Genomic DNA, 24,898 nt, shown 5'->3' with positions numbered 1-24,898 from the left:
GTGAATAGAGGATGTTTAAAGGCATTCCCATAACCCAATGGGGTTTCTGACCTTGGCATGTCTGGCTTTTGTACACATGTGTGCAAAGATCTGGTGTTTTCATCCTTTTATTTAACATTCAAAACATTGAGACTTATGAATAAAATTAATGCAGTGGGACAATATGAATGTTTCCTGTAAGAAATTCAAATATAAGTTATAAGTCTCAACTATTAGCTCGTTGGCTGCAGTTTTAAAATTACCATTTTGTGTGTGTGTGGCAATTGGGACTTTGCCTTTAAAATTAGGTTATATTGATCAAATTTCCCAATCATAGTGCATTGTAGGAACGGCTTTAAGCCTCCTCTGCAGCCCTACATACGTGTCACCTCCAAAGTGGGATTTCAGCACATCACATCAAAGCTCCTATTGGGCGCCCCATTCCTTTTAAAGGAATTTTATTTAACAAAACAACATTTGGGTTGACAATTGGCATCTCTTTTGAAAAGAAAATAAAAGAATATTTTCAAAAGGGATGCCAATTGCAAACCAAAATGTATTTTTTTTTTAAAGTACATTTCAATAATATGTGTTATTACTGAAAAAGAAGGCTTCACAACACAAAACAATTAATAACTAAAATTGTATGAAAACAAGATTTACCACAAACGTCCCCAAAATCATCAGTATCTCCATTTGTCTGGTCTGTGTTCGATATATCAGGGCAGTTGTCTGCATGCAAGAAAACATGTAAGAATATAGTGTTAAACAACTAAACCTGATTGGCGACTACCTCTACATTATAAATCTTACCGCAAACATCTCCAAAATCGTCATCATCTCTATTTGCCTGATCCGAGTTAATTTATATTTATTTATTTATTAACCATATTTAAACATACTCAACAATTATTACAATGTTGATTTTCAGTAGACAAACATATAGAAGCATTAAAATACACGTAGATCATATATTATAAAACCATATAAAAATTGAGCTTACATAAATATCATACAGCATTAAAATGCATTATATAAATATTATACAGCATTAAAACCATAAGTGTTCGAGAAAATCATTCAACTGGTAAAATAAGTTGTACTAAATTGAACAAAAACCAAAGTTATTATAATGAGTAATTAAAAGAGAAACACGAAGTATTTAAAAACATTTGACATTGATGAGCTTTAAAATCAGTAGCATTTAATACAGTTTCAGGTGTTACGAGTCGTACTTGACTCAAGGCCAAAATCACCTTTTACCCGAACTCACACGAATGCACAACATAAATACACTGTTTGATTAAGCTAACAAAATCTTAAGTCTTTAATTGAAAGCACGTTATCATTGGTACAATATATGACAACAAATGCACATACACAATAATCAAATATAATCACTCTTTATCTATTTTGTACTTAGCCAGCATTCTTCTTCTTGGTGATCATAAAGTTCTTGCAATGTTCTGGACGACTGTTCTGGACAATGTTCTATCCTTATTCACTTGTCCTGCGAAAATCAGCGAAGTCCAGTGAACACTTGAGTTTATGAATATCCTTGCGTATGAAATCCTCACACAAAAATGGCGTTGCTTTCTCCTTGCGTTGCTTTCTCCTCCAAACTTAACTCCTTGCGCTGCTTGCTCCAAACTCAACTCCTTGCGCTGCTTTCTCCAAACTTGGTGCCATTTCCACCTTTCACACAATATCTTCAGAAAGCAGGACTGCGATGCAGTTGTCCCCACTTATTTTGACAATTGCGTTGAATCAAAATACCAGACTTCAGCAAATTGACAGAAGAATATATTTCCTTTCTTGGAAGAAGTACGTTCTTTGACGCATTCTAGATCTTCTCCGACAACACTGGCAAATAGTAGTACTTTGACTACATAAAATATTTCTGGTTTGCAATTTCCTTTCTTTGAAGGAATTGGACTGTAAGCATTTTAGCTAGCTAGCCCAGATCAACACTATCAACTGTGAAGAAATATGTTTACCTTTTCTTATATATCAGGCCCTGGGAAATCCCAAGTATTAATACACATGATGAGAACTTGGAAATTCCCAAGCCTTAATTATAACATTAACCTTTCTCATTACATCACTTCCTGAGGGGAAATCCCATTACATCACTTCCTGAGGGGAATCCCATATATGATGTCATCTTTACTTTACAATCTCTAGGGGTATTCCCATATGATCCAAAATTAGAAATGATTCAATTTGTTTTGATCAAGTTGCTGCAAGAACGGGGAATCCCTAAAATGTCTCATAAAATAGATTTTAATTGTAACCAAAGATAATCAAATTAAATTACTCAGGGCACATCACACAGGTCTTCTTTGAGTTTCATTTTGAATTGCATATATGAGTTGACTTGACGAATATCTTTCGAAATAGCATTCCATAATACACACTTTGTATTGGAAAGAGCTTTTACCATAATTTGTATTGCACTTTGGAACAATAATAATATCAAATGATTATAAGCATACGGTAAAAAAATACATGAATAGAATATGGTAGTTGCGCTAAACAAGAAACTTTTCGTATTTGGCTGATCCTCGCTGGGTGAAGGTCATGTTGATTTATAGTCTACAGAAACGCCTCTTCTCCAGACCAATGGTACGTTCATATCGATTTTTAAACGTATTATAAATTCTAGAGCAACAAGTAATACACAGTTTTAATCCATTTCATACAAAAGAAAATATTTCGCAATTTTGGAATTTTCATAACAACATTTTCTCTAAAAATGTCAGAAAATGCAGCAAATATAGATGCATCCACCTCCAATGGAAATGAATTGATTCTACGCTCTCGAAAGCACTGCGCGTAGTCATGGTAGTACGCAAGAGCAATTGGACCAGGGACACTAGTGGCACTTCCCTGATTGGACACTATGTGTATTTTTCTAACCGCTTTTCTGAGTCGCGGAAGATCTTAACTTACCGCAAGCATTTCCTTTACCATCACTATCACTGTCGCCTTGGTTTGTGTTTACAACCTCTGGGCAGTTGTCTGTGTACACAGAATCAAGAATAAAAATCATTCGATCACTTTGAATAAGCTTATTACTAAACTTTATTCAAAGTTTTAAGATATACTGTACGCTAAGAAAATCTAATCCAGTATCACCAAAAATGACTTTTGCGTGCAATTCCATTATACATACTGTTCGAAAATGTTATATTTTTAAAATGTTAATGATGAAGTACAACTTCTCGGCATGGATGGGTGCTATCCTACACTATTTTGATACAACCTGTATTTAAGATAATTCATCAATACCAAGGGTGTCAATCCATTTTGAAATGTGGGTGGGGGGACACATATTATTTTGTAAAATTTAAGTTCGGTGTATATGATAGGTGCCACACGTCGCGCTTTCGTGACGGAAGGGCGCCGAATCGATATTTTAACTTAAAATGTGAGCTTTAATTTTAACTTTAAAATTTTGAAGCAGATATTATTCAACACTTTGTGGTCGTTGACAGAGTCATCGGCCCACAAGTAATTTTAAACCACGTAATTTAAATGCCATTACGTTTTAGAGCATTAAACAACCCGGTTTAAAGATTATTTTTTAAACCTTTTCAGTGTAACTTCGGGAATAAGAGTGTATGATTAAAATTGTAAAAATATGAGGGGGCATTTGATATTGTATCCCCCATCTTAAAACATTTCTACCATGCACAACCCTCTAATCCCTGCCCCCTAATCCCTTCCCCGATTAACGCCCAATGATCAATATGACGTAGCGCAAGACATTTCGATTAAGGAGGCATTGGACATTTTGGGCAATATTTAATGGGATTTTTCACAATTTTTAATTAGGGGCATGTGCCATGGCTACTGGCCAACTGCCTCACTAATAATAACTTACCACATTCATCTCCAACTAAATCATTATCTGAATCATCTTGACTCGGATTGGAAATCGTTTCACAATTATCTGTAGGTTAGAGCGAAATAAAGTAAAACTAAAGAGTTTCAATGTGACTACATTAAAATTTTATCCTGAATGTCTTTTTGTCAAACAATGTGGTTTCTCCAATAACGTCTTTAAAACAGCCTCTCTAATTTGGTTTCACTGTACTGACAAGTCATTGCAGAGAAAATGAAGAACAATTATCTTTAAACGCCCCCAAACTTTGCTTGTGATAAATGATATGGCTTTGAAACATATTTAACTATGGCTTTCAAACATATTTAACTCAGTCACAAAAAATATCATATAACAAATAAACTACAAGTACCCGTGGCCAAATGCAGTGGTTAAGGCACAAATCTTGTTAACCTGAGGTCCTGGGTTCGATTCCCAGACGGGAACAATTTTTCTACTTATAAGTCTCTTTTCTTATTTGCGACGGCGAACGTGGTAATTTGCAGTACTTAAACTTTGAATTGTATTACAAGATAAGGGTCCGACATGAAACCCGAAACAGTTTTGAATAACATCATGGTCATTTAGCTGAAACTTCATCTGGTATTTGCTTGTTTTGAGAGGTCTTTATAGTGACCGAATTTAATCTACGGAAGTCCAAAATCAAATGCTCTACGTTGATAAACAATCCCCAGCAAACATTCCTGACTTGAATGTTTAAAAGTTGATATCCGTGGCTTAAAAAGATCACCTGAGCTGCAAATAAACGGAATGTATACAAGATATTTGGGTGGTTTGGAAATGGTATTAATGCTTTCAATGAAAACAAAAATGATGTAAAGTTTGATATCAGAATAATTGTACAAGTATACTCTCTTCAAATATGTAGGCCTATTTAATACTTGTGAGAGATATGATGGCTCAAAATAGTGAAGATATCTTTGGGACACCCTGTACATTGTAATACACACATACTATTTTAATACGTTTAAAACAAGTATCTCGAAGAGCTGTTTAAGAACAACAAGCTTTAAAAACATGAAAACGATGTGCAAAAACAAAAAACACTATTAAAGCAAGCAAAATATCATAGCACGGCAAGTGGATCGTTATGGCAAACCATACGAGTTCTACAACTATTCGCCACAAACAACCTATGTGTTACAAAAACCGATATTACGTAAGAACACAGGTACAGGAGGTAAAACACGTAGTGCAATACTACTTTCCTTACCACATATATTCCCGATATCATCATTATCGTCATCTTCTTGATTTGGGTTAGAAAGAATTGGACAATTATCTGTATTTACAATTATAAAGAAACATAAGAACATGATAATGTGCGCTGAAGAAAACATACTTTTAATTGAAAATAACTGAGATTTAAAGACAAAAATGAAAAGCAAATTGAAGGCTTCCTTGTCAGCTATGGCATACTACTAAATGCCATAACTTATTCTGATGATGTCAGTTTTGGCTTTACATAATAGATTCTTATACGGTTCCCAGTACTATTTCTCTAAAGAAACTTGGACTTTGTCTGTAGTTCCAAATCAATTTTTTTAATCCCTTTTTAGCACATTACATGAAAGCTCCATTGGGCGCCCCATTCCTTTTTTAAAGGAATTTTTATTCTTTTACCCTTCGTCAATCGTGGCCAGTAAAATGAATATTGCAAGGGATTTTATTCCTTATCTTACCGCAAGCATCTCCGATGCCATCAGCGTCACCATCGGTTTGGTCTCCGTTGGCAATCGTTTCACAGTTATCTGTAAGTTAAAACATTTGATGGGTACTATAGCCATTGAATAAAGTCAACATAATTTGACAGACAAACAACACTTATCACTCCTTGGCCTAATCTCTACCTAAAAAGTATTTTAAAAAACCACCAAAATGTACGTGGTAAAAAACGCTAATTAATTACACCGTACGTTTGAAAGTCTGCAAAACGTTTACTGCCAACATGTGTAAAGTGACTGCGATAAACAGACAGCGACTTCCGTTGAGCTATTGGTCCAAAATTAAAGTTGGCATTTTGAATTTTATGGGCAGTAACTTTTCAGTTACAATTTATTTGCGGAACCCTTTGCAGCAATGTTATAAATAGCATGACACCGATTCAATTCGATACAAAACAACCACAAGAACTTTCAAAAGAGATTATTGACTGCATTACCAATCATTATAATTGCATGAATACATGAACTGTTTTCAACGATATACTTATAAATTAGAAACACTAAATCCGGATTTAGACCAGCGAAAACTTACCACAGGCATCCCCTACATTATCCTCATCATTATCCTCTTGAAGCGGATTATATATATCTGGGCAGTTATCTACGGAATACATGCAAAGATAATTACAAAAAGATATTTACTCCAAAATATGTTTCATTTCATAAATACCTAATGACAATTTTAACGACTTATCCTTCACTTTTAGGTGATTTATAAACCATTTTCAACACTTTCACTAGATCTCTGAATCGGTCTTTAAGCTTACCACAAGCATCGCTAATTTCATCACCGTCGCCGTCTGCTTGGTTTACGTTAGCAGTAGTTCCACAATTATCTATTGTTAATTTTAAGGAGAAAGTCAAGTATGATATCAACAAGCAAATAACATCAACATCGTATAATACTTACTGTAAACACTGAGTTGCAGTCATGTATTACGCTTTGTAATTCTTCAATTTTGAATATTTCTTTGAAAAGCTATCAGCAATTACCTCTAAATTGTATATTTTCCCACATACTGTAATGATTTGTTTTAACCTACAATAATATTCAAGGATCTGTAAAAGGCGTCAGTCAATTTTTATATACCACGAAAGTTTGTGTCTTACCGCACGCATATCCAACACCATCGCTATCGCTATCTTCTTGATTTTCATTGGAAACAGATATGCAGTTGTCTAAGTGTTCACGAAAAGTAAAATATAGTATAGAATAATTATAGTGCACATGAAAACTAAACACAATCAAAAAAAAGAAAAGTCCTTTTATGAAACCCGTCATCAATCTAAACTTACAAACACCTAAAGTACCCGTGGCCAAGTGGTTAAGGCACAGATCTTGTAAACCTGAGGTAAACATGTTATGGCAGTTCGATTGAAAGTCGTATCACATTGTCGTAACATGATCATGTTTTGATTTATGACGATTTATATAAGCATGATAAGTGAGGACTTTTTGGTTATATTTATTATCAATAAGATGTGATTGCAATCAGTTGTTTGTACCGTCTTTTATTGACAATACAATTTATTGACAAAAATATGTATTTATTATAACCCTATTGTTGCTGTTGCTCTTGAGATAATATGAATTTTGTTAAATTGCTCAAGCCGTTTAAATCTACACAAAATAAAGTCACAATAATCTAGTGATGTTTATTTCCTCGTTGTCGTTGTTGATGCTTAATATTGAACCATACTTACCACATACATTTCCTACACCATCATCATCATTTTTTATTGACAATACAATTTATTGACAAAAATATGTATTTATTATAACCCTATTGTTGCTGTTGCTCTTGAGATAATATGAATTTTGTTAAATTGCTCAAGCCGTTTAAATCTACACAAAATAAAGTCACAATAATCTAGTGATGTTTATTTCCTCGTTGTCGTTGTTGATGCTTAATATTGAACCATACTTACCACATACATTTCCTACACCATCATCATCATCATCGTTTTGATCTTCATTACTTATGCCTGGGCAATTATCTGATTATAAAGAAATAACAAACAAATTAGTTCAAGTTTCGTAATGCATACAGAGATGTCCAAGATCTCAAATATTTTCCACTAAAATTTTGGATCCAATTGAAACATTTAAATTTGTATTACCGCAAACATCGCCGATGTTATCACCATCGCCATCTTCTTGCATTGGGTTTGAAGTTCCTGGACAATTGTCTGCAAATAAATGTTTATGCAAAACATATGCATCAGTTCATGTCAGACACCAATCAAACTACTATTCTGCATTGGCTTACAAGTACAGTGGAACCACATTCTGCACCAGGTCCTGCCCTACATATTATGCATGGGTTGACAAGGTAACTAGATATAGTATATAGTCAAATTACCTCCAAATCCCATTGTATTAAATACACATACCCTTCACGTAATCGTAACTCAGGGGCTGAAGCAAACTAATATTGTAACATATACACACAATAAATATATACGTATTGCAACATACATCTTCTAATGTACATTATGAAATTATGTCAAGATTCCGGTTTCATGAAACATTTAGTACTAGCTTAGTCACAGCATCACAGGGCAAAAAGATGTTCAATTGGTGGCAACATACTCAAGTTACACCACGTGGGATGCATGCACGAACAGCGCATATATCAAGTAGTATTTTGTAGTATACCGTCCTGTTAGGGTTAAGGAAGCCTATATTGAGTTTCGATAGTGGTAACCTCACCCTAACCGCCTAAGGGCTTTTTGGCGACGGGAAGGGAAAAAAGGAAGGAATAAAGAGAGAAAAGAAGGAAAGAAGTTGTTTGCTCTGGGTGGGATTCGAACCCGCGACCCCTCGCATGCCTTCGCTGGCCAGTGAAACCGTGCCTATATATCACTTAGGGCGATTGCGTCATCACACCACGTGGGATGCATGCACGAACAGCGCATATATCAAGTAGTATTTTGTAGTATACCGTCCTGTTAGGGTTAAATGGCGGAAGTGCAAGAAATCGCCTAACGCCGAGAGGGTGAGGTTTTTTGGTACAAAGAATACCCGGAAGGCTTCAGTACTGGAGTCAGTGAGTTTATTTACCCTGGGTAATAAGGTGTCCAGGACGGGAAACAGTTGCACAGAAGTGGTGATCAGATGACACCCACAGGGAAAGAAGACAGAAGAAGTATTCCAAAGATTGCGGGACTGAAACAGACTGATATTCTATGAACATGATGAATCAAAAGCCTCGCCCTCTCTGCATTATACAATTTCTTGGACTCTACCATTTTAAGCTCTTGTAACCTAAATATTTTACCACCAAATTGAACAACACTTAGCCTTGTGAGTGTGACTAGACTAGTATTAACTGTTTCATGGAACGAATCTTGGCATATATTACGTAATGTAGAATTGATAGAAGCCGATCGAGTGTTTACTTATTTTTAACAGAAACCCTCTATTTAAGAGATGTTGCAATACAACTATGTTTAGTGTGTGTGTGTAATTTTAAAACAAGCTACATGATCACACTTGCCGTACCGTAGTTGTTCTCAAGAAAAAGGAAACTTACCGCATAGATTGCCTACCGTATCTTCATCGGTATCTTCTTGATTCGAATTATGGGTATTTGGACAGTTATCTGGTAATCAAAAATACGATATATGGACATTTGTGTTATATTTATAAATTTATAAAATTATAAATTTACGGAAAACCTGGATTAACCCACCACTGATTGCAATAGAATCCATTTCACGTGCATCCATCTCGCAAAAGCTCACAAAAAACATTTCAAAAGTCTAGTAAATTTTAAGAACAGCTAGTAGCTACTTGGCATCAATCCAAAATGGCCGCGTATGCAGGGTGACATTTCAAAATAGGTCAAAAATGTTCTTATTTTAATTTATTTTTGCAAACGAAACCATCTGAAACCTTTTTGCCTATAGCTCATGAACTGTTACATCAACGTTTTTATACCAGATTAACCAACCGTGTACAGTTTGACTTTACTATTAACAGGAAGACATGAAATACAAGATTAAGTACATAATAATGTCAGCTGATATGTAGGTGCTTTGTTAACATGTCTATAAAGTGTATATGCAGATACTTTTAGAAAGCAACTCTACGCGGCCAATGTCTTTTTCTTATTATATGATGCGTCACCTCTTTTTGACATTTTAACCATTTTTAAGAAAATAAATCCTTAGAATGTTGCATTATGATAATTCGTGCATTTGCTTACCACATGCATCACCAATGCCATCATCATCATTATCCACTTGCTCAGCATTCGAATCATCTGGGCAATTATCTGTATAGAATCAACAATTCACATTAAAGGGAGTCAGATATAATAATGCATAGTTGAGAGTATCGCACATCTAACTGAATGAGGACAATGATTAATTTTAGACAAACCTTTATTGGATATTCTATAGCTTACTCTGTAAAACGTTCATTGATAATAATAATGGAACACACTTTAAGACATTTTCTTAATTAAATAAAATGATAATGAACTTAAATTCACTCACCACAAGAATCTGGGACGGTGTCAGTGTCTGTGTCTGTGCCATCATTACATGAATCTATTAAAAATGCACCGAGTGACAGCAAATTGAAATATTACGCTCATACACACAAAGTAATTTCATTGTGAACATGGTCAATGATGGTGAATTAAAACAATTAGAATATGTAATTATCTTACCACATAAATTGCCAATGTCATCATCATCGTTATCTTCTTGGTTGGTATTGGCAGTATTTGGGCAATTATCTGCATAAAAAGTAATAAGATTAAATCAAATACCGCTATTATATAAACCTTATAAAAAAATTTTAAACATCTGAAGACATCAATCGTATGTCAACTTCATGTTTTATTATCTTACCGCAATCATCGCCCACAGTATCATCATCAGCATCGCTTTGGTTTGGGTTTGGTATTACTGGACAATTGTCTGAATATAACGCATGAGAATATACACATTAATTAACAGTATTAACAAGTTTTCGTTCCAGGACTCATCGGTTTAAAATCCAAAAAAAGTTAAATTCAGTGTACATTTTAGTTCATAACAGTCAATTAATTTTACCTCAACACTTTCAGCGTTCAGCTGTTGTATTCCGGTGAGGGTGCAGAAATACGTAACTACAGTCCGTTTTAAAATCTATACGACCAGATTGAGAAACGATATTTATAAAGATATCTTACCACAGGAATTGCCAACATTATCGTTATCGTCATCTTCTTGCGATGGGTTTGCAACTAATGGGCAATTATCTGCACAAGCAACAAAAGCATAACGATATCAGAATGAAAAGTCCGCTTCCTAAGAATTTGTCCTATTTCCTCACTGACAACGGTACATGCACCGACAAAGAGGATATTCACCCCTGTATGTCAGGAGCTTAGGGGCCCAAGACCGACAACGCACGAAGACCTAAATGGCTCCTCATCTACGATCCGGGCTAGCTGTCGTCTGCACCCTTAAAACCCCACAAGAACGTCATAATTTGTAATGCTATACTATGACGAGCTTCTTAAGCAGTGTCGGCACCGGATTTTTTTCGGGCGCATGGGGGGGCAAAGTGAATTCTAGGGGAAATCGACTAATTTTGCGCAAAATCGCCGTAAAAAGTGGAAATTTACGTAATTTGGGGGGTTTGCCTCATAAGTGGGGGAAATGTAGGGGGGCACGAAAAATATTGGGGCCAAATGTCCCCTTGCCCCCCCCCCCCCCCAGCCCCGTCACTGTTATTAATAGTATTGGACTTACCACAGGCATCTCCGACGCCATCTTCATCGCCATCTTCTTGATTTAGATTGGAAACAAGTCCGCAATTATCTATCATTTAAAATATCATCAATAAAGTATTGATAAACAGTTCAAAGCGTTAGAGTTTTATAATTCACGTTATGGGAAGTAAAGTTGATCACATTTTGAATAGATTCTTATTTGTTTCCCATAAAATGTTAGTTTTCATTGATCACATTTAGTTCCCTTCAAATTTCGAGCCAAACAAATGAGGTATAAACAAAGAAAATTGCTATTTCATTCCCGCGCCTATAATAATTATCGTCAATGCGTGCATTAGCTCGCCGATTGTTATTGAGCTTCACGCATGAGACGCATTAATAACACCTAAGACGAATAGCGATATACACACGCATTTTATACGTCAATGATACACAGTTTCACTCGCTGGGTGAACACGGTGTATAAAGCCGTACATGGTATTCTTTTTAAATCATCAATATCAGAATATCAGTGGTGTACTAAAATACATCAGTGGTCATTACAATCATGCAAAAAGTAGAAATTCGAGCAAACTTGAGGGCTTTAACCACATTAATTTATAACGAAATCAATCGTACCACAATCATCTCCGATGTCATCATTATCGCCATCGTCCTGGGTTGGGTTGGGAGTCAAATCACAGTTATCTACAATTTCAAAAATTAAAACCATGTCATTTCTTTAAAAACATAAAAGTATAATGAAACAAATTAATTCACGGAACTTGTCACGAACCTATGACGACATTATGGAAAAGGAAATTGTTGTGAACTTACCGCAAGCATCCCCCATATCATCACTATCACTATTTTCTTGATTTGAATTCAAAACAAACGGACAATTATCTGCAAATTGGGTAAAAAAAGTAAAGTCCTTTTTCAGAACGTTTGATTAGTAATCAAGATCAGACGAAATAGGTAGCAATATAAGAGACAAACCAATCCGACTTGCTTGACACTGTTCCACAAGCGAGGTACCCGGAGAAAAACATTTTGGCACACCCAGAGGGGGGCAATCAATTTTGGAACACCGGGCTCACAATTATTCCACAATTATTAACCATCTATGGTTATCAAGTAATCCCAGTCATTTGTCATATTCATTATACTCTTGTTTTACTTCAATCAGGAACTTTAAAATATATTTGTACCCTTGCACGATTGTATATTATTATATTTTAAAATATGCCTTTATTTAGTTCAATCATGATGAGTGTGGTCTTTAAAGGACTATATGGCGCCTTTTTTCGTTGAAATTTTTGGCAGGAAATAGTCCCGCCAAAACTTTAAAGTAATCTTTTTCCACAACTAGATATCATAGTCAGGAAATGAATGATGCATCTGGTAGCTTAGATCATAACTACACAATTCTTCTCAAATAAACCCAAATCATAATTTTATTAGAAACTTCCATGGAAATAATTTTCCGGAAACGGGTCAACTGCTGTGAACACCGTTGACCACTATTATAGGTTGCGGTGAATATTAGAAGTCCAAGAAATCTTGGGCGCGTAAACGTCTCATAATTTAATTGGCCGGTAATTAAATACGCTTAAGATGATTGGCTGTTTGTGATTTCTGGCTCTGTGATACATCGACTTAAGTCTACCGCGAAATTCTTTTAAGAATTTCACGGTAGACTTAAGTCAAAAGACGCCTAAGACAGACTTGTAGTACCCGTACCCGTACCCGTACCCGTACTCGGGTCCTAGTTTCCGTACCCGTACCCGTACCCATGGCTCCGTACCCGTACCCGTACTCACACCTTATTTTGGCTTCGGAACCGTACCCGTACCCGTACTCATGGCTTGGGACCCGTACCCGTACCCATGGCCTGGGACCCGTACCCGTACCCATGGTCTGGGACCCGTACCCGTTCCCGTACTCATGGCTTGGGACCCGTACCCGTACTCGTGACGGGTCCCAATACTACAAGTCTGGCCTAAGATAACACGCCTAACCTGATGTAATCTTTGACGTTTAAAAACCAGGTTAGGCGTATTATCTTAGGTGTCTTTTGAAGGTATCCGCCATCCATCATTTCTGCTCACATCCTCATGATCCTGTGACCCTAGGTTCCGGCATTGCTCTTATGAACTCTCACCCACCTGGCTTGTTCTTCAACCACAGTGATTGACCTAGTATATGCTATATTTACACTAACCTCACGTTTCTTTCCATTATTTGAAAGCAGCTGTTTTTTTAGACATCATTTATAGAACATAGCCTAGCTTTTGACCGGAAATGATCCCTAAGTGCCGTTTGACCCCTAATTGGAGTTTCACCTTTGTGCACCAGCTAGGGTCAATGCACATGTGCAAGTCGCAAGTCTCAATTTGAGCCAGAAGTAGCATCAACGTATTTGGTGACTGAGCATCTTAAATTAGTTGGTGGCTGACTAGAAGTGACCCTTAAATGACGTTTGATCCCAAAAAATAACTAATGCGTACCAGCTAAGTTCACTGCATGTGTGCAAGTCGCAACTCCGTACTACTTCATTTTTGCAAAAAGCAACGTTTGAAAGATATTTGGCGAAAGACAAGAATTGAGTGGCTGGCATAGCGTGAGTCAATCGATTAGGGGATCCAGGCCTGGCTGAGGAAGCACTGACCATTTTGGGCAATATTTAATAGGATTTTCCACAATTTTTCAATTGGGGGCACATGCCCTGGCTGCTACTGGCCAACTGCCTCACTAATAATAACTTACCACATTCATCTCCAACAAAATCATTATCAGAATCATCTTGACTCGGATTGGAAATCGTTTCACAATTATCTGTAGGTTAGAGCAAAATAAAGTAAACTAAAGAGTTTCAATGTAACTACATTAAAATTTTATCCTGAATGTCTTTTTGTCGTGTACTCAAACAATGTGCTTTCTGGAATTATGTCTTTTTAAAAACAGCCTCTCTAATTTGGTTCCACTGTACTTGTAAGCCATGAAAAAAAAATTGAAGACATTTTATTTTTGAACACTCAAATGATATGGCTTTCAAAGACAGTGGGGAACGATTACTCGGTATAAAAGGTAACTGAATGTAATATAGGAAAGAATGAACACCCAGCAAAGACAAAACATTCGCGAATGGTCGGGTTATATAAAGGGTAAATAAAAAGCGTTAATAACATTTCACAACTTTTAAAATAGACGTTTTAATAACATTTGAAAATATTTTTGAAAAACATAACATACTGTGTTTAAGTGTTGAAAAAATATTTTCCAAAAATGTTTGGATAAATATTTTACATTAACATTTTTAAAACATTTCCTTCAAAACGTATTAAAACGTTGAAACGCTTTGTGTATGTAGCCAACCCAAAGTGTTACAATTAAACTAGACAACTTTTAACTTATAAATATCGGCCGTCGCACAACCCAACTAAAAAAGCAAGACTCAAACCCACAAACCTCTGTTTACTAGTCGGACACCCTATCTATTATATTAGGCCAGCTCCCACAGATAAACGGCAGTGAAACTAGTATAGGCAGTCGCGTATATAATACAGGGTGTACCAAAATGTCCTTTACCCTTTTAAAATGCTCCATATCGTGTACACATTATCTTATCAACAATATGAATGTTCTGTTAAACGGTGGTGAAACTAGATACATAAATATTGTATACGTAGTACAATACTACTTTCCTTACCACATACATTCCCGATATCATCATTATCGTCATCTTCTTGATTTGGGTTAGAAAGAATTGGACAATTATCTGTATTCAAAATTATAAAGAAACATAAGAACATGATAAATGTTAGATGAAGTAAACATACCATTTACATGTATTGCAAATAACCGCGAGTTTAAGAGACTGTAAAGAGCGAATTGAAGGCCTCCTTGTCAGCGGTGGCATATTCCAAGCAAGAAGAACATCTTTTCGAAAACTGATGACACCATTTTATTCTGATGATGTCAGTTTTGGTTTTGCATGATAGATTCTTGTACGGTTCTCAGTAGCATTTCTCTAAAGAAGTTTTCTTTTACAAACTTCTATATTTCTTATCCAACCAGGACCCTTGTGCATTTTCTGTAGTTCCAAATCATGGGCAGAGTGCAAGACCATCGTCAGTCCATATTGCATGGTTTGCAGGAGCAATATTTTTCCGTTGTACGAAGCCGTTCATTTACCAAAGATTGTATGGTTTGATTGGAATATTAAGATATCATAATTACCATGATTGCTGCAAATAAAGTTCATGATTACAAGCAAAAGAGTTATAAATAAATAACTATTTAGATGTTAAGTGCATATCCTTTTTTGGGGGGAGGGGGGCTTTCAGGTACTTTTTTTCAGTGCAAGAACAACGGAAGTGCTGCACTTATGGTGATCTTGAACTAACCACTCATTTTTGTTGTTGAGTGCAAGACCATCATAAGTGCCACTTACAATGGTTTTGGACTAAACGCTCAGCATTTGTTCAGTACAAGACCATCGTAAGTGCTGCATTCACGTTGATGTTGTACTGAACAGGCATTTTTGTTAAGTACAAGACCATCATAAGTGCCACTTACGATAGTTTTGCACTCAACACAAATTAAAACAAAATTAACTAAACTACCCTTACGATATATTATTTTATTGATTAAAGAAGAATTATTCACCTTGAGCACGTAATTAACATAAACATAAAATTGTGAGTTTCTGAATATATTCGTCAAAAGTTTACGATGGCATTGCACTATTCCCACAAAATCATTTTTTTAAATCCTTTGTTCGTGTATCTTACCGCAAGCATCTCCGATACCATCTTCATCACCATCGGTTTGGTCTCCGTTGGCAATCGTTTCACAGTTATCTGTAAGTTGAAATCATTTGATGGGTACTATAACCATTGAATAAAGTCAACATAATTTGACAGACAAAGGGCACCTTTCACATTTAAAAAGTATACTACCAACACGTGCGAACTGACTACAATAAACGGACAGCGACTTCCTTTGAGCTGTAGAGGCCGTCAGCTTTTCGTCATCTTGTGGTTAAATCAATACAGTTGTATTTCCCTTTATTGTCATGTGTGCAAATCTGTGTACTCGTCCCTAGGTTATCACTTGATTTATTTTGTATTTGATGGTAATTATTTTAATTTAACCACAAGATGGCCGAAAATGACGTCACACTAGACATTGGTCACAAAAGAAAGATGACATGCTGATTTTTGTTGTCAATAACTTTTCAGTATTGGCGGAATATTATAAATGCAGCAATGTTATAAATAGCACGACATCTAATCAATTTGACACAAAACAACCACAACCTTCCAAAAGGATTATTGACTGCGGCATTCAACAATTAATGAGTAGATTATAAACAGATTATTATAATCGTATGAATACATCAATGTTTTCAACGATATATTTATAATTAAGAAACGCTACATCTGGACTTAGACCAGCGAGAACTTACCACAGGCATCCCCTACATTATCTTCATCATTATCCTCTTGAAGCGGATTGTATATATCTATGCAGTTATCTACAGAATGATTGCAAAAATATTTTTTTAAATGTTCCCTCGAAAAAAACAATTGAATACCTGAGTGGAAGAAGGGCCCAACTCCATCAAAACTGTTTTTGAGATATTAAGAAAAAACTTAATATTTGGAAAAGTTTTATAGGCAGAATGTTTTCATCTTCAGGGACCTTAAATACATGAACATACAATATTACATACATTCAAAATTATATATGTTTCCGTGGCAACGGTACAGGTCTTAATAGGAGCTGGAGTTGGGCCCTTCTTCCACTAATATACTGCAAGTGCCAGTTCCGTAAGCAGATGAGTTATAAATAGTACAGAAATTCGATAATTATCCATTAATTGCACAAGTAGAAGCATGTAATATGTTAGCATTGTAGTGAAAAGCAGATATCATGGATTCCTCTTTAACCAAATATTTGTGGAAGAAGGGCCCAACTCCATGGAGTTGGGCCCTTCTTCCATGAAAACCATGATTAAGCGTACTTGGAAAACTATTTGGAGGGTGGATTTGGACTCATCTTTCACACACAAGGAAGCACAATCTGCTGGCAATAAAATGCTGGGTCTAACTCATTTTCGTAAAAAATTGGAGTTGGGCCCTTCTTCCACTCAGGTATTCAATTTATAGTACTGAAAATTGAAATGCAGATAAATATATCGAATTGCTGATGATTAAAACACTTACCACAAGCATCTCCAATCTCATCACCGTCACCGTCTACTTGATTTACGTTAGCAGTAGTTTCACAGTTGTCTATTGTTAATTGAAAAAGTCATAATTATATGAAATTAACTAGCACATGACATCAATATCATAAAGGTTTTACTGCAAACAATTCATGAATTATTGCAACCCTGTATTACACATGTAATTGTAAATCTTCAGTTTTGAATTCCTTAAAAAAATATCAGCAATTACCTTTAAATTCAATATTTTCCGAAACACTTTAATGGTTTGTTTAAAAAAACTGTCCCAACAATAATATTCAAGGATCTGTATACGGCACCCGTCAATTCTTATTTACCACGAATGTCTGTGTCTTACCGCACGCATCTCCAACACCATCGCTATCGCTATCTTCTTGATTTCCATTGGGAACAGGTATGCAGTTGTCTTAGTGTTCGTGAAAAGTAAAATACAGTATAGAATATAGTTAGTGCACATGAAAACTAAGCACGATCAAAAAGAAAGTCCTCACTTATGAAACCCGTCATGAATCTAAACCTGATCATGTTATGGCAATTCGATTGATACGGTCGTATCAAATTGTTATAACATGTACAGATTTTGATTTATGTATCATGTTATGGCAATTCGAATTCGATTGTGTGAGGACTTTCTTTTCTTTTTTGTTTTGTTTTTATAATAAGGTGTGCTTGGAATCAGTTGTTTGAACCATCATTCATTTAATCAATATAATTTAATGATATGTAAATTTATTATAAATCCTACTGTTGCTGTTACTATTGACATAATAGATATCTAAATAGAGAATTTTTTAAATTGCTCAAGCCGTTTAAATTTACATAAATGGTCTACATATAAAAAGTAAATAAAAGTTACAATAATCTAGTATACAAATATTGATTGCTATGTAGAGTTTGATCGGGACGCACACAGATGATGTGAAAATGACTATGCCCGGGGAATAGTCTTTTTAAAAGACTATGCCCGGGGAATAGTCTTTTTAGAAGACTATGCCCGGGGAATAGTCTTTTTAAAAGACTATTGTCCGGGGAATAGTTCAGTTTTTACGTAATTCTTAAAAAGGAGGGCATAAATAATTCAATGACTGCACTTTTAACCAATCAGATGACATGAAGCTATATATGAGGTATATAATGCTGTATATTTCCTCGTTGTCGTTGTTGATGCTTTATTGAACCATACTTACCACATACATTTCCTACACCATCATCATCATCGTCGTCTTGATTTTCGTTACCTATGTCTGGGCAGTTATCTGATTATAAAAAAAAAAAAAAAAAATAAATAGTTCAAGTTTCTTCAGTAATCTTCATTACTTATGCCTGGGCAATTATCTGATTATAAAGAAATAACAAACAAATTAGTTCAAATTTCGTAATGCATACAGAGATGTCCAATATTTTCCACTAAAATTTTGGATCCAATTGAAACGTTTAAATTTGTATTACCGCAAACATCGCCGATGTTATCACCATCGCCATCTTCTTGCATTGGGTTTGAAGTTCCTGGACAATTGTCTGCAAATAAATGTTTATGAAAATTATATGCATCAGTTCATGTCAAAAACCAATCAAACTACTATACATTCTGCACCAGGTCCTGCCCCTAAATATTATGCATGGGTTGACAAGGTAACTAGATATATTATAAAGTCAAATTACCTCCAAATCCCATTGTATTAAATACACATACCCTTCACGTAATCGTAACTCAAGGGCTGAAGCAAACTAACATTGCTAACATATACACACACTAAATATATAAGTATTGCATATTTCCTCGATGTCGTTGTTGATGCTTTGAACCATACTTACCACATACATTTCCTACACCATCATCATCATCGTCGTCTTGATTTTCGTTACCTATGTCTGGGCAGTTATCTGATTATAAAACAAGTACCACTAGTGGCAAATGGTGGTCATAGACCACAAACCTAGCTGGGGCGTGTTGGGGTTGTGGAGGTATCTGACCCCTGCAAAATGTTCCAAAAATGTTCCCCTGGTCATAAGGTTTGTTGTTACCGAGTTTGAGTCCCACATTCCTTACAGATGTCCAGCCAGAAAATGCAATTTTAAGATTTGACCCCAGATGACCTTTGACCTGACCCCTGCAAAATGTTCCAAAAATGTCCCCCGGTCATTAAGTTTGTTGTCACCAAGTTTGAGCCCCGTATCCCTTACAGATGTACATTTCTAAGATTTGACCTCTGCATGACCTTTGACCTGACCCCTGCAAAATGTTCCCCTGGTCATGAGATTTGTTGTCACAGAGTTTGAACCCCATACCCCTTACAGATATCCCAAAAATGAAATTAGAAGATTTGACCCCAGATAACCTTTGACCTGGCCCCTGCAAAGTGTTCCAAAATGTTCCCCTGATCATTAAGTTTGTTGTCACCAAGTCTGAGCCCATACCCCTTACAGATGTCCAGGAAATTCATTTCTAAAATTTGACCTCTGCATGACCTTTGACCTGACCCGTGCAAATTGTTCCCCTGGTCATGAGATTTGTTGTCACCGAGTTTGAGCCCCATACCCTTACAGATGTCCAGATAATGCAATTGTAAGATTTTACCCCTTAATGACCTTTGACCCCAATTCTGTATGCAAGTTATAGGCGTGTGGTATAGCCGATGCATATATGCAAATGACTTCAATGTACTATATAATATGTGGCAGAAGATGCATTTTGAAGATATTTGGTTAAATACCGGAAATGCCCTTTAATGACCTTTTGCCCCCAATTCTGTTTAGACACTATGGGCACTGGATATAGCCAATACATATGTGCAAGTTACGTAATTGTAGGGTGTAACATGTAGGAGTAGAAGCATTTTGAAATTTATTGCCAGAAAGAAGAAGAAAGAAAGAAAGAACTAGTGGCAAATGGTGGTCATAGACCACAAACCTAGCTGGGTGTGTTGGTGTTGTGGAGGTATCTGACCCCCGCAAAATGTTCCCCTGGTCATGAGGTTTGTTGTCGCTGAGTTTGAGTCCCGTACTCCTTACAGATGTCCAGAAAATGCAATTTTAAGATTTGACCCCAGATGACCTTTCACCTGACTCCTGTAAAATGTTCCCCTGGTCATCAAGTTTGTTGTCACTGAGTTTGAGCCCCGTACCCCTTACAGATGTCCAGAAAATACATTTCTAAGATTTGACCTCTGCATGACCTTTGATCTGACCTCTGCAAAATGTTCCCCTGGTCACGAGATTTGATGTCACTGAGTTTGAGCCCCATACCTCTTACATATATCCAGAAAATACAATTATAAGATTTGACCCCAGATAACCTTTGACCTGACCTCTGCAAAGTGTTCCAACATATTCCCCTGATCATTAAGTTTGTTGTCACTAAGTTTGAGCCCTGTACCCCTTAAAGATCTCCAGGAAATGCATTTTTTAAATTTGACCTCTGCATGACCTTTGACCTGACCCCTGCAACATGTTCCCCCGGCCATGAGATTTGTTCTCACCGAGTTTGAGCCCCATACCACTTACAGATGTCCAGATAATGCAATTGTAAGATTTTACCCCCTTAATGACCTTTGACCCCAATTCTGTATGCAAGTTATAGGCGTGTGGTATAGCCGATGCATATATGCAAATGACATCATTGTACTATATAATATGTGACAGAAGAAGCATCTTGAAGGTATTTGGTTAAATACCAGAAATGCCCCTTAATGACCTTTGACCCCAATTCTGTTTAGACCCTATGGGTACTGGATATAGCCGATACATATGTGCAAGTGACGTAATTGTAGGGTGTAACATGTAGGAGGAGAAGCATTTTGAAATTTATTGCCAGAAAGAAGAAGAAGAAGGAAAGAAGAAAGATCGGGTAGCAAAACAGTACCTAGCTCGGGGGGTTGAAAACCCCCAGCTAGGTAAAGAAAGAGAAGAAAGATCCGATAGTAAAACAGTACCTAGCTCGGGGGTTGAAAACCCCCCAGCTAGGTAAAAAAATAAATAGTTCAAGTTTCGTAATGCATACTACATGGTGGTCCAAAAACATCTTTACCCAATTTCAAAAATTAATATCTCAGTGTTTAAAAGTTTGTTTCAAATTATTGTTGCAAATTCTTAAAGCCCATCTTTCTAAGAGTATTTGGCAAAAACAATGAACGAAAAAACGAATGTGGCGCCAGTTTTAAGTCAAAGGGTCAAAATTAAGTTTGTCCACACGTAAGCCTATTGGCTGCTGTGTCACAGCCCTTAGGATGGTTTTTCCTATGGACGTGATGGTACGCGCAAGCATGCACATCGGATTTTTCACATGGAATTCCGGAACGGGGCGTAAAATACGTATAATTCTACGTGGTTTGTTAGTGCTGCAAATAACTTATACAGCAGCTAAAAGAAATGCAGCTTATATCATGCATATAATTATTGTAATTAAAGGTTGAATGGTTCCATTTTAGCTGATAAAATGTGGGTTTTCCGAGTTCTTTAGTCCGAGAGTTTTCGCGTTCTCTTGTGAGCTTCGATCAAAGTGCAAAATGTGACCACTTTTAACTTCAAGGTCGATTATTTCCATGTTCACTTTCTTATTGAAATTACGATTTAGGTACACAATAACTCAATCAATACAGCATCTATAGGTAAGCAATTGTGCTCATCGTAAAAGCATAATCATGTTGCCTTATATGGTTAATATCTCAAAGAATAAGGCCAATATCAACCAAATTGAAAAACTTTCTGGACTGTGGTGTCCAGAATAAGCATAATATAAGACTAATAATTTTGGAAAGAGTGTTGTTTTGTTATGATGTCCCCAAAAAAGTGCCAAAAATCACGTTTTTATCATTTTCTCCATAATGTTGTTGTACACCAAATCTGTATTTATACATGTATTTAGATTCCTTGATGTCTTGCCTTTTAAAAGATGCATACTTTATATGTCTTGCGTGAATAATTAAGTTATGGCACTTTTACTACATGCATGTCTGATGTCTGAGAGTGCACAGCCAACTTAATTAAAATTGGAGCATTATTCAATTATTGTCGAGTCAACATTTTACCTTCGACATTTTTGCCTATAACTCAAGAGCTGTACATCGGAGTTTTCTTTAATACTAGTTTGACCAACTTTGAAATTTCGCCCCTGTATAAGCAGTCCGGTCCGACTGCCTGGCCACAATGCAACACTCTATTTCAAATAGAGTATCCTTTAATAGACCATTATTTCTTGCTTTGGAATAAAGAAGTAAAATATAATATTATCAATAGATATACAATCAGTAGTATTTTTTTCATCACATTTAATTGAAATAAAGGTAATTTGCATATTTAAATTAAATTGTCAAAAGACCGTTAGAAAAATTATTTCCCTCCATGTGAATTTAAACGCTCAGTAAAAAATCGTTCAATTAGATGTAGCTCATGTGTGTAGAAGTAAAATTTCCCCCGATCTTAAAGATCTTAAATGCCTTAAAGTGAACAATTTATTTAAGGCTTAGTCTGCCAAATTCGGAAGAGTTACGAAGGCCTATGTTGCCTGCGCAGGCCACATGCTGTCTAGTCCGGTCTGAGACTAGTTCGGGTATACTAGTCTCAGAGTCAGGCAGTGTTTCCTGGGCAAGCAGTCGGACCGGACTGATAAGCGACCATTTAAGTGGTGGGTCATTTCATACTTTGACTTGGCTATTAGCAGGAAGATGTGAAATCCGGGCGTGAAATACAAGATTATAGGGAGCTTATTTGTAGGTTCTTTGTTAAACATGTCCATAAAGTGCGCAGATAAATTATAAATAAATAAATACATTTTAAGAATGTTGCATTTGATAGTTCGTGCATTTGCTCACCACATGCATCAGCAATGCCATCATTATCATCATCCACTTCCTCAGTCAACAATTCACATTAAAGGTTTCAAATTTAATGCGTAGTTGTGATTATCGCATTTTCGACGAACCTTTATTTGATATTCTATATCTTACTCTGTAATATATTCAGCACGATGGTAAGTCAAAGATAATAATTGGAACAATCTTTAAGAAACCGTATTTATAAAATAAAATAATAATGAACTTAAGGGCTGGGGTATGAACGTTTGGACAGTATTTATTTTGGGACATTAGAGCACATCAGACATATCGAATTGCATTCTGAATACGAAGAATGTCATTCTGATATCAAATAATTTTGCTTTTTGAAATTCGCAATTTAATACACATTTTATGGCAAATCATTGAAAATTGATATTTTTGATATTTAACAGTATACTTGAAGTAAACTTTATAAATCTGATGATTTATACTTGAAGTGTATGTAGGTGGGATGAAAAGCCGACGATCAATTGAAAATTTTGACCTTTCGTATTGAAGATATGGATTTTTTCCCAAAACACCCAAAAAAATTAGGTCTTTTTGGGAAAAAAATCCATATCTTCAATATGAAAGGTCAAAATTTTCAATTAACCGTCGGCTTTTCCTCCGTGCTACATACACTTTAAGAATATATCATTAGATTTATATGATTTACTTCGAGGACTGTTATATATCAAAAATTTGAAAATATCAAATTTTTATAATTTGTCATAAAATTTGTATTATATTGTGATTTTCAAAAAATGAAAATTATTTTATATCAGAAAGACATGCTTCGTATTCAGAATGCAATTCGATAGGTCTGAGGTGGTCTCATGTCCCACAAAAAATACTGTCGAAACGCAATAAACGCTCATTTTAGATCCCTTAATGAACTGGTTTGTATTGGCACAACTTGGGCAATTTTCTGCATGAAATGTAATAAGGTTAAATCAAATACTGGTATTGTAAAGTAAAAATACATTTTATATCTTTTGCAACATCTGGAGACAATTCAAGACATCAATCGCATGCTGCCTTTATGTTTTATTATATTACCGCAATCATCTCCCACAGTATCACCATCAACATCGCTTTGGTCTGGGTTTGATATTTCCGGACAATTATCTAAATGCATAAGAATACACATAATAGTAAAATGAAGAAAAAAGGCTTTTATCCATGGCTCATCGGTTTCTAAGTTATACATTTAGTGTATTGTTTAATCATAGTCAATTCATTCTCATTAGACAAAGCATCCAAGCTTTCCGCTGTAGTATTTTACGTAATGATGCAGAAATATGTTACTACAGTCCGTTTTAAAATCTGTCATATACGATCAGGTTGGGAAATGAACATTAATTATAACGATATACATGTATTACAACAGGAATTGCCGACATCACCATCATTACTATCTTCTTACTATGGGTTTGTTACTAACGTGCCGTTCAAATGGGTAGGTTTTTTTCAAAATGTACTCATTTTTAACCAAAAATCCCATTGTT

General features: G+C 35.7%; 2 protein-coding genes and 1 long non-coding RNA gene across 3 annotated transcripts; all 3 read right to left on the bottom strand.

Annotated features, from left to right (window-relative positions):
• Window positions 1-652: 652 nt before the first annotated feature.
• Window positions 653-3,935, bottom strand: LOC140167271 (uncharacterized). The gene is made up of 3 exons (XR_011861019.1): window positions 3,866-3,935; window positions 2,932-3,000; window positions 653-711 (listed from the first exon to the last, which is right to left on the bottom strand). It is a non-coding gene; the product is annotated as an uncharacterized lncRNA (long non-coding RNA).
• Window positions 3,936-5,019: 1,084 nt separating this feature from the next.
• LOC140163542 (uncharacterized) lies at window positions 5,020-24,540 on the bottom strand. The gene is made up of 9 exons (XM_072186859.1): window positions 24,450-24,540; window positions 19,393-19,461; window positions 19,027-19,095; window positions 18,765-18,833; window positions 17,915-17,983; window positions 6,378-6,446; window positions 6,143-6,211; window positions 5,569-5,637; window positions 5,020-5,168 (listed from the first exon to the last, which is right to left on the bottom strand). Exons 1-9 carry the CDS (start codon window positions 24,538-24,540, stop codon window positions 5,020-5,022), a joined length of 723 nt encoding a protein of 240 aa, XP_072042960.1.
• On the bottom strand, window positions 6,686-17,737 carry LOC140168605 (uncharacterized). Its single transcript, XM_072192008.1, has 18 exons — window positions 17,734-17,737; window positions 17,555-17,623; window positions 16,795-16,863; window positions 16,118-16,186; window positions 15,034-15,102; window positions 14,091-14,159; window positions 12,159-12,227; window positions 11,961-12,029; window positions 11,362-11,430; window positions 10,797-10,865; window positions 10,474-10,542; window positions 10,290-10,358; window positions 10,114-10,167; window positions 9,822-9,890; window positions 9,147-9,215; window positions 7,732-7,800; window positions 7,540-7,608; window positions 6,686-6,789 (listed from the first exon to the last, which is right to left on the bottom strand). Exons 1-18 carry the CDS (start codon window positions 17,735-17,737, stop codon window positions 6,686-6,688), a joined length of 1,197 nt encoding a protein of 398 aa, XP_072048109.1.
• Window positions 24,541-24,898: the final 358 nt, after the last annotated feature.

This window comes from Amphiura filiformis, chromosome 1 (genome assembly GCF_039555335.1).
Source record: "Amphiura filiformis chromosome 1, Afil_fr2py, whole genome shotgun sequence".
NCBI classification, from domain to species: Eukaryota; Metazoa; Echinodermata; class Ophiuroidea; order Amphilepidida; family Amphiuridae; genus Amphiura; species Amphiura filiformis.
This window is presented reverse-complemented; position numbering and strand designations above follow the sequence as displayed.

Coding starts and splice junctions, on each gene's coding strand:
- LOC140168605 (XM_072192008.1), bottom strand. Junction 10,359..10,473: donor TACTGTGGGCGATGATTGCG/GTAAGATAATAA, acceptor CTTTTTATGCAG/ATAATTGCCCAAATACTGCC. Junction 7,801..9,146: donor TACGGTAGGCAATCTATGCG/GTAAGTTTCCTT, acceptor ATTTATTTGCAG/ACAATTGTCCAGGAACTTCA.
- LOC140163542 (XM_072186859.1), bottom strand. CDS start 24,540: ATGTGTATTCTTATGCATTTAGATAATTGTCCGGAAATATCAAACCCA. Junction 18,834..19,026: donor TAACATCGGCGATGTTTGCG/GTAATACAAATT, acceptor TTTTATAATCAG/ATAACTGCCCAGACATAGGT. Junction 6,212..6,377: donor TGAAATTAGCGATGCTTGTG/GTAAGCTTAAAG, acceptor TGTATTCCGTAG/ATAACTGCCCAGATATATAT.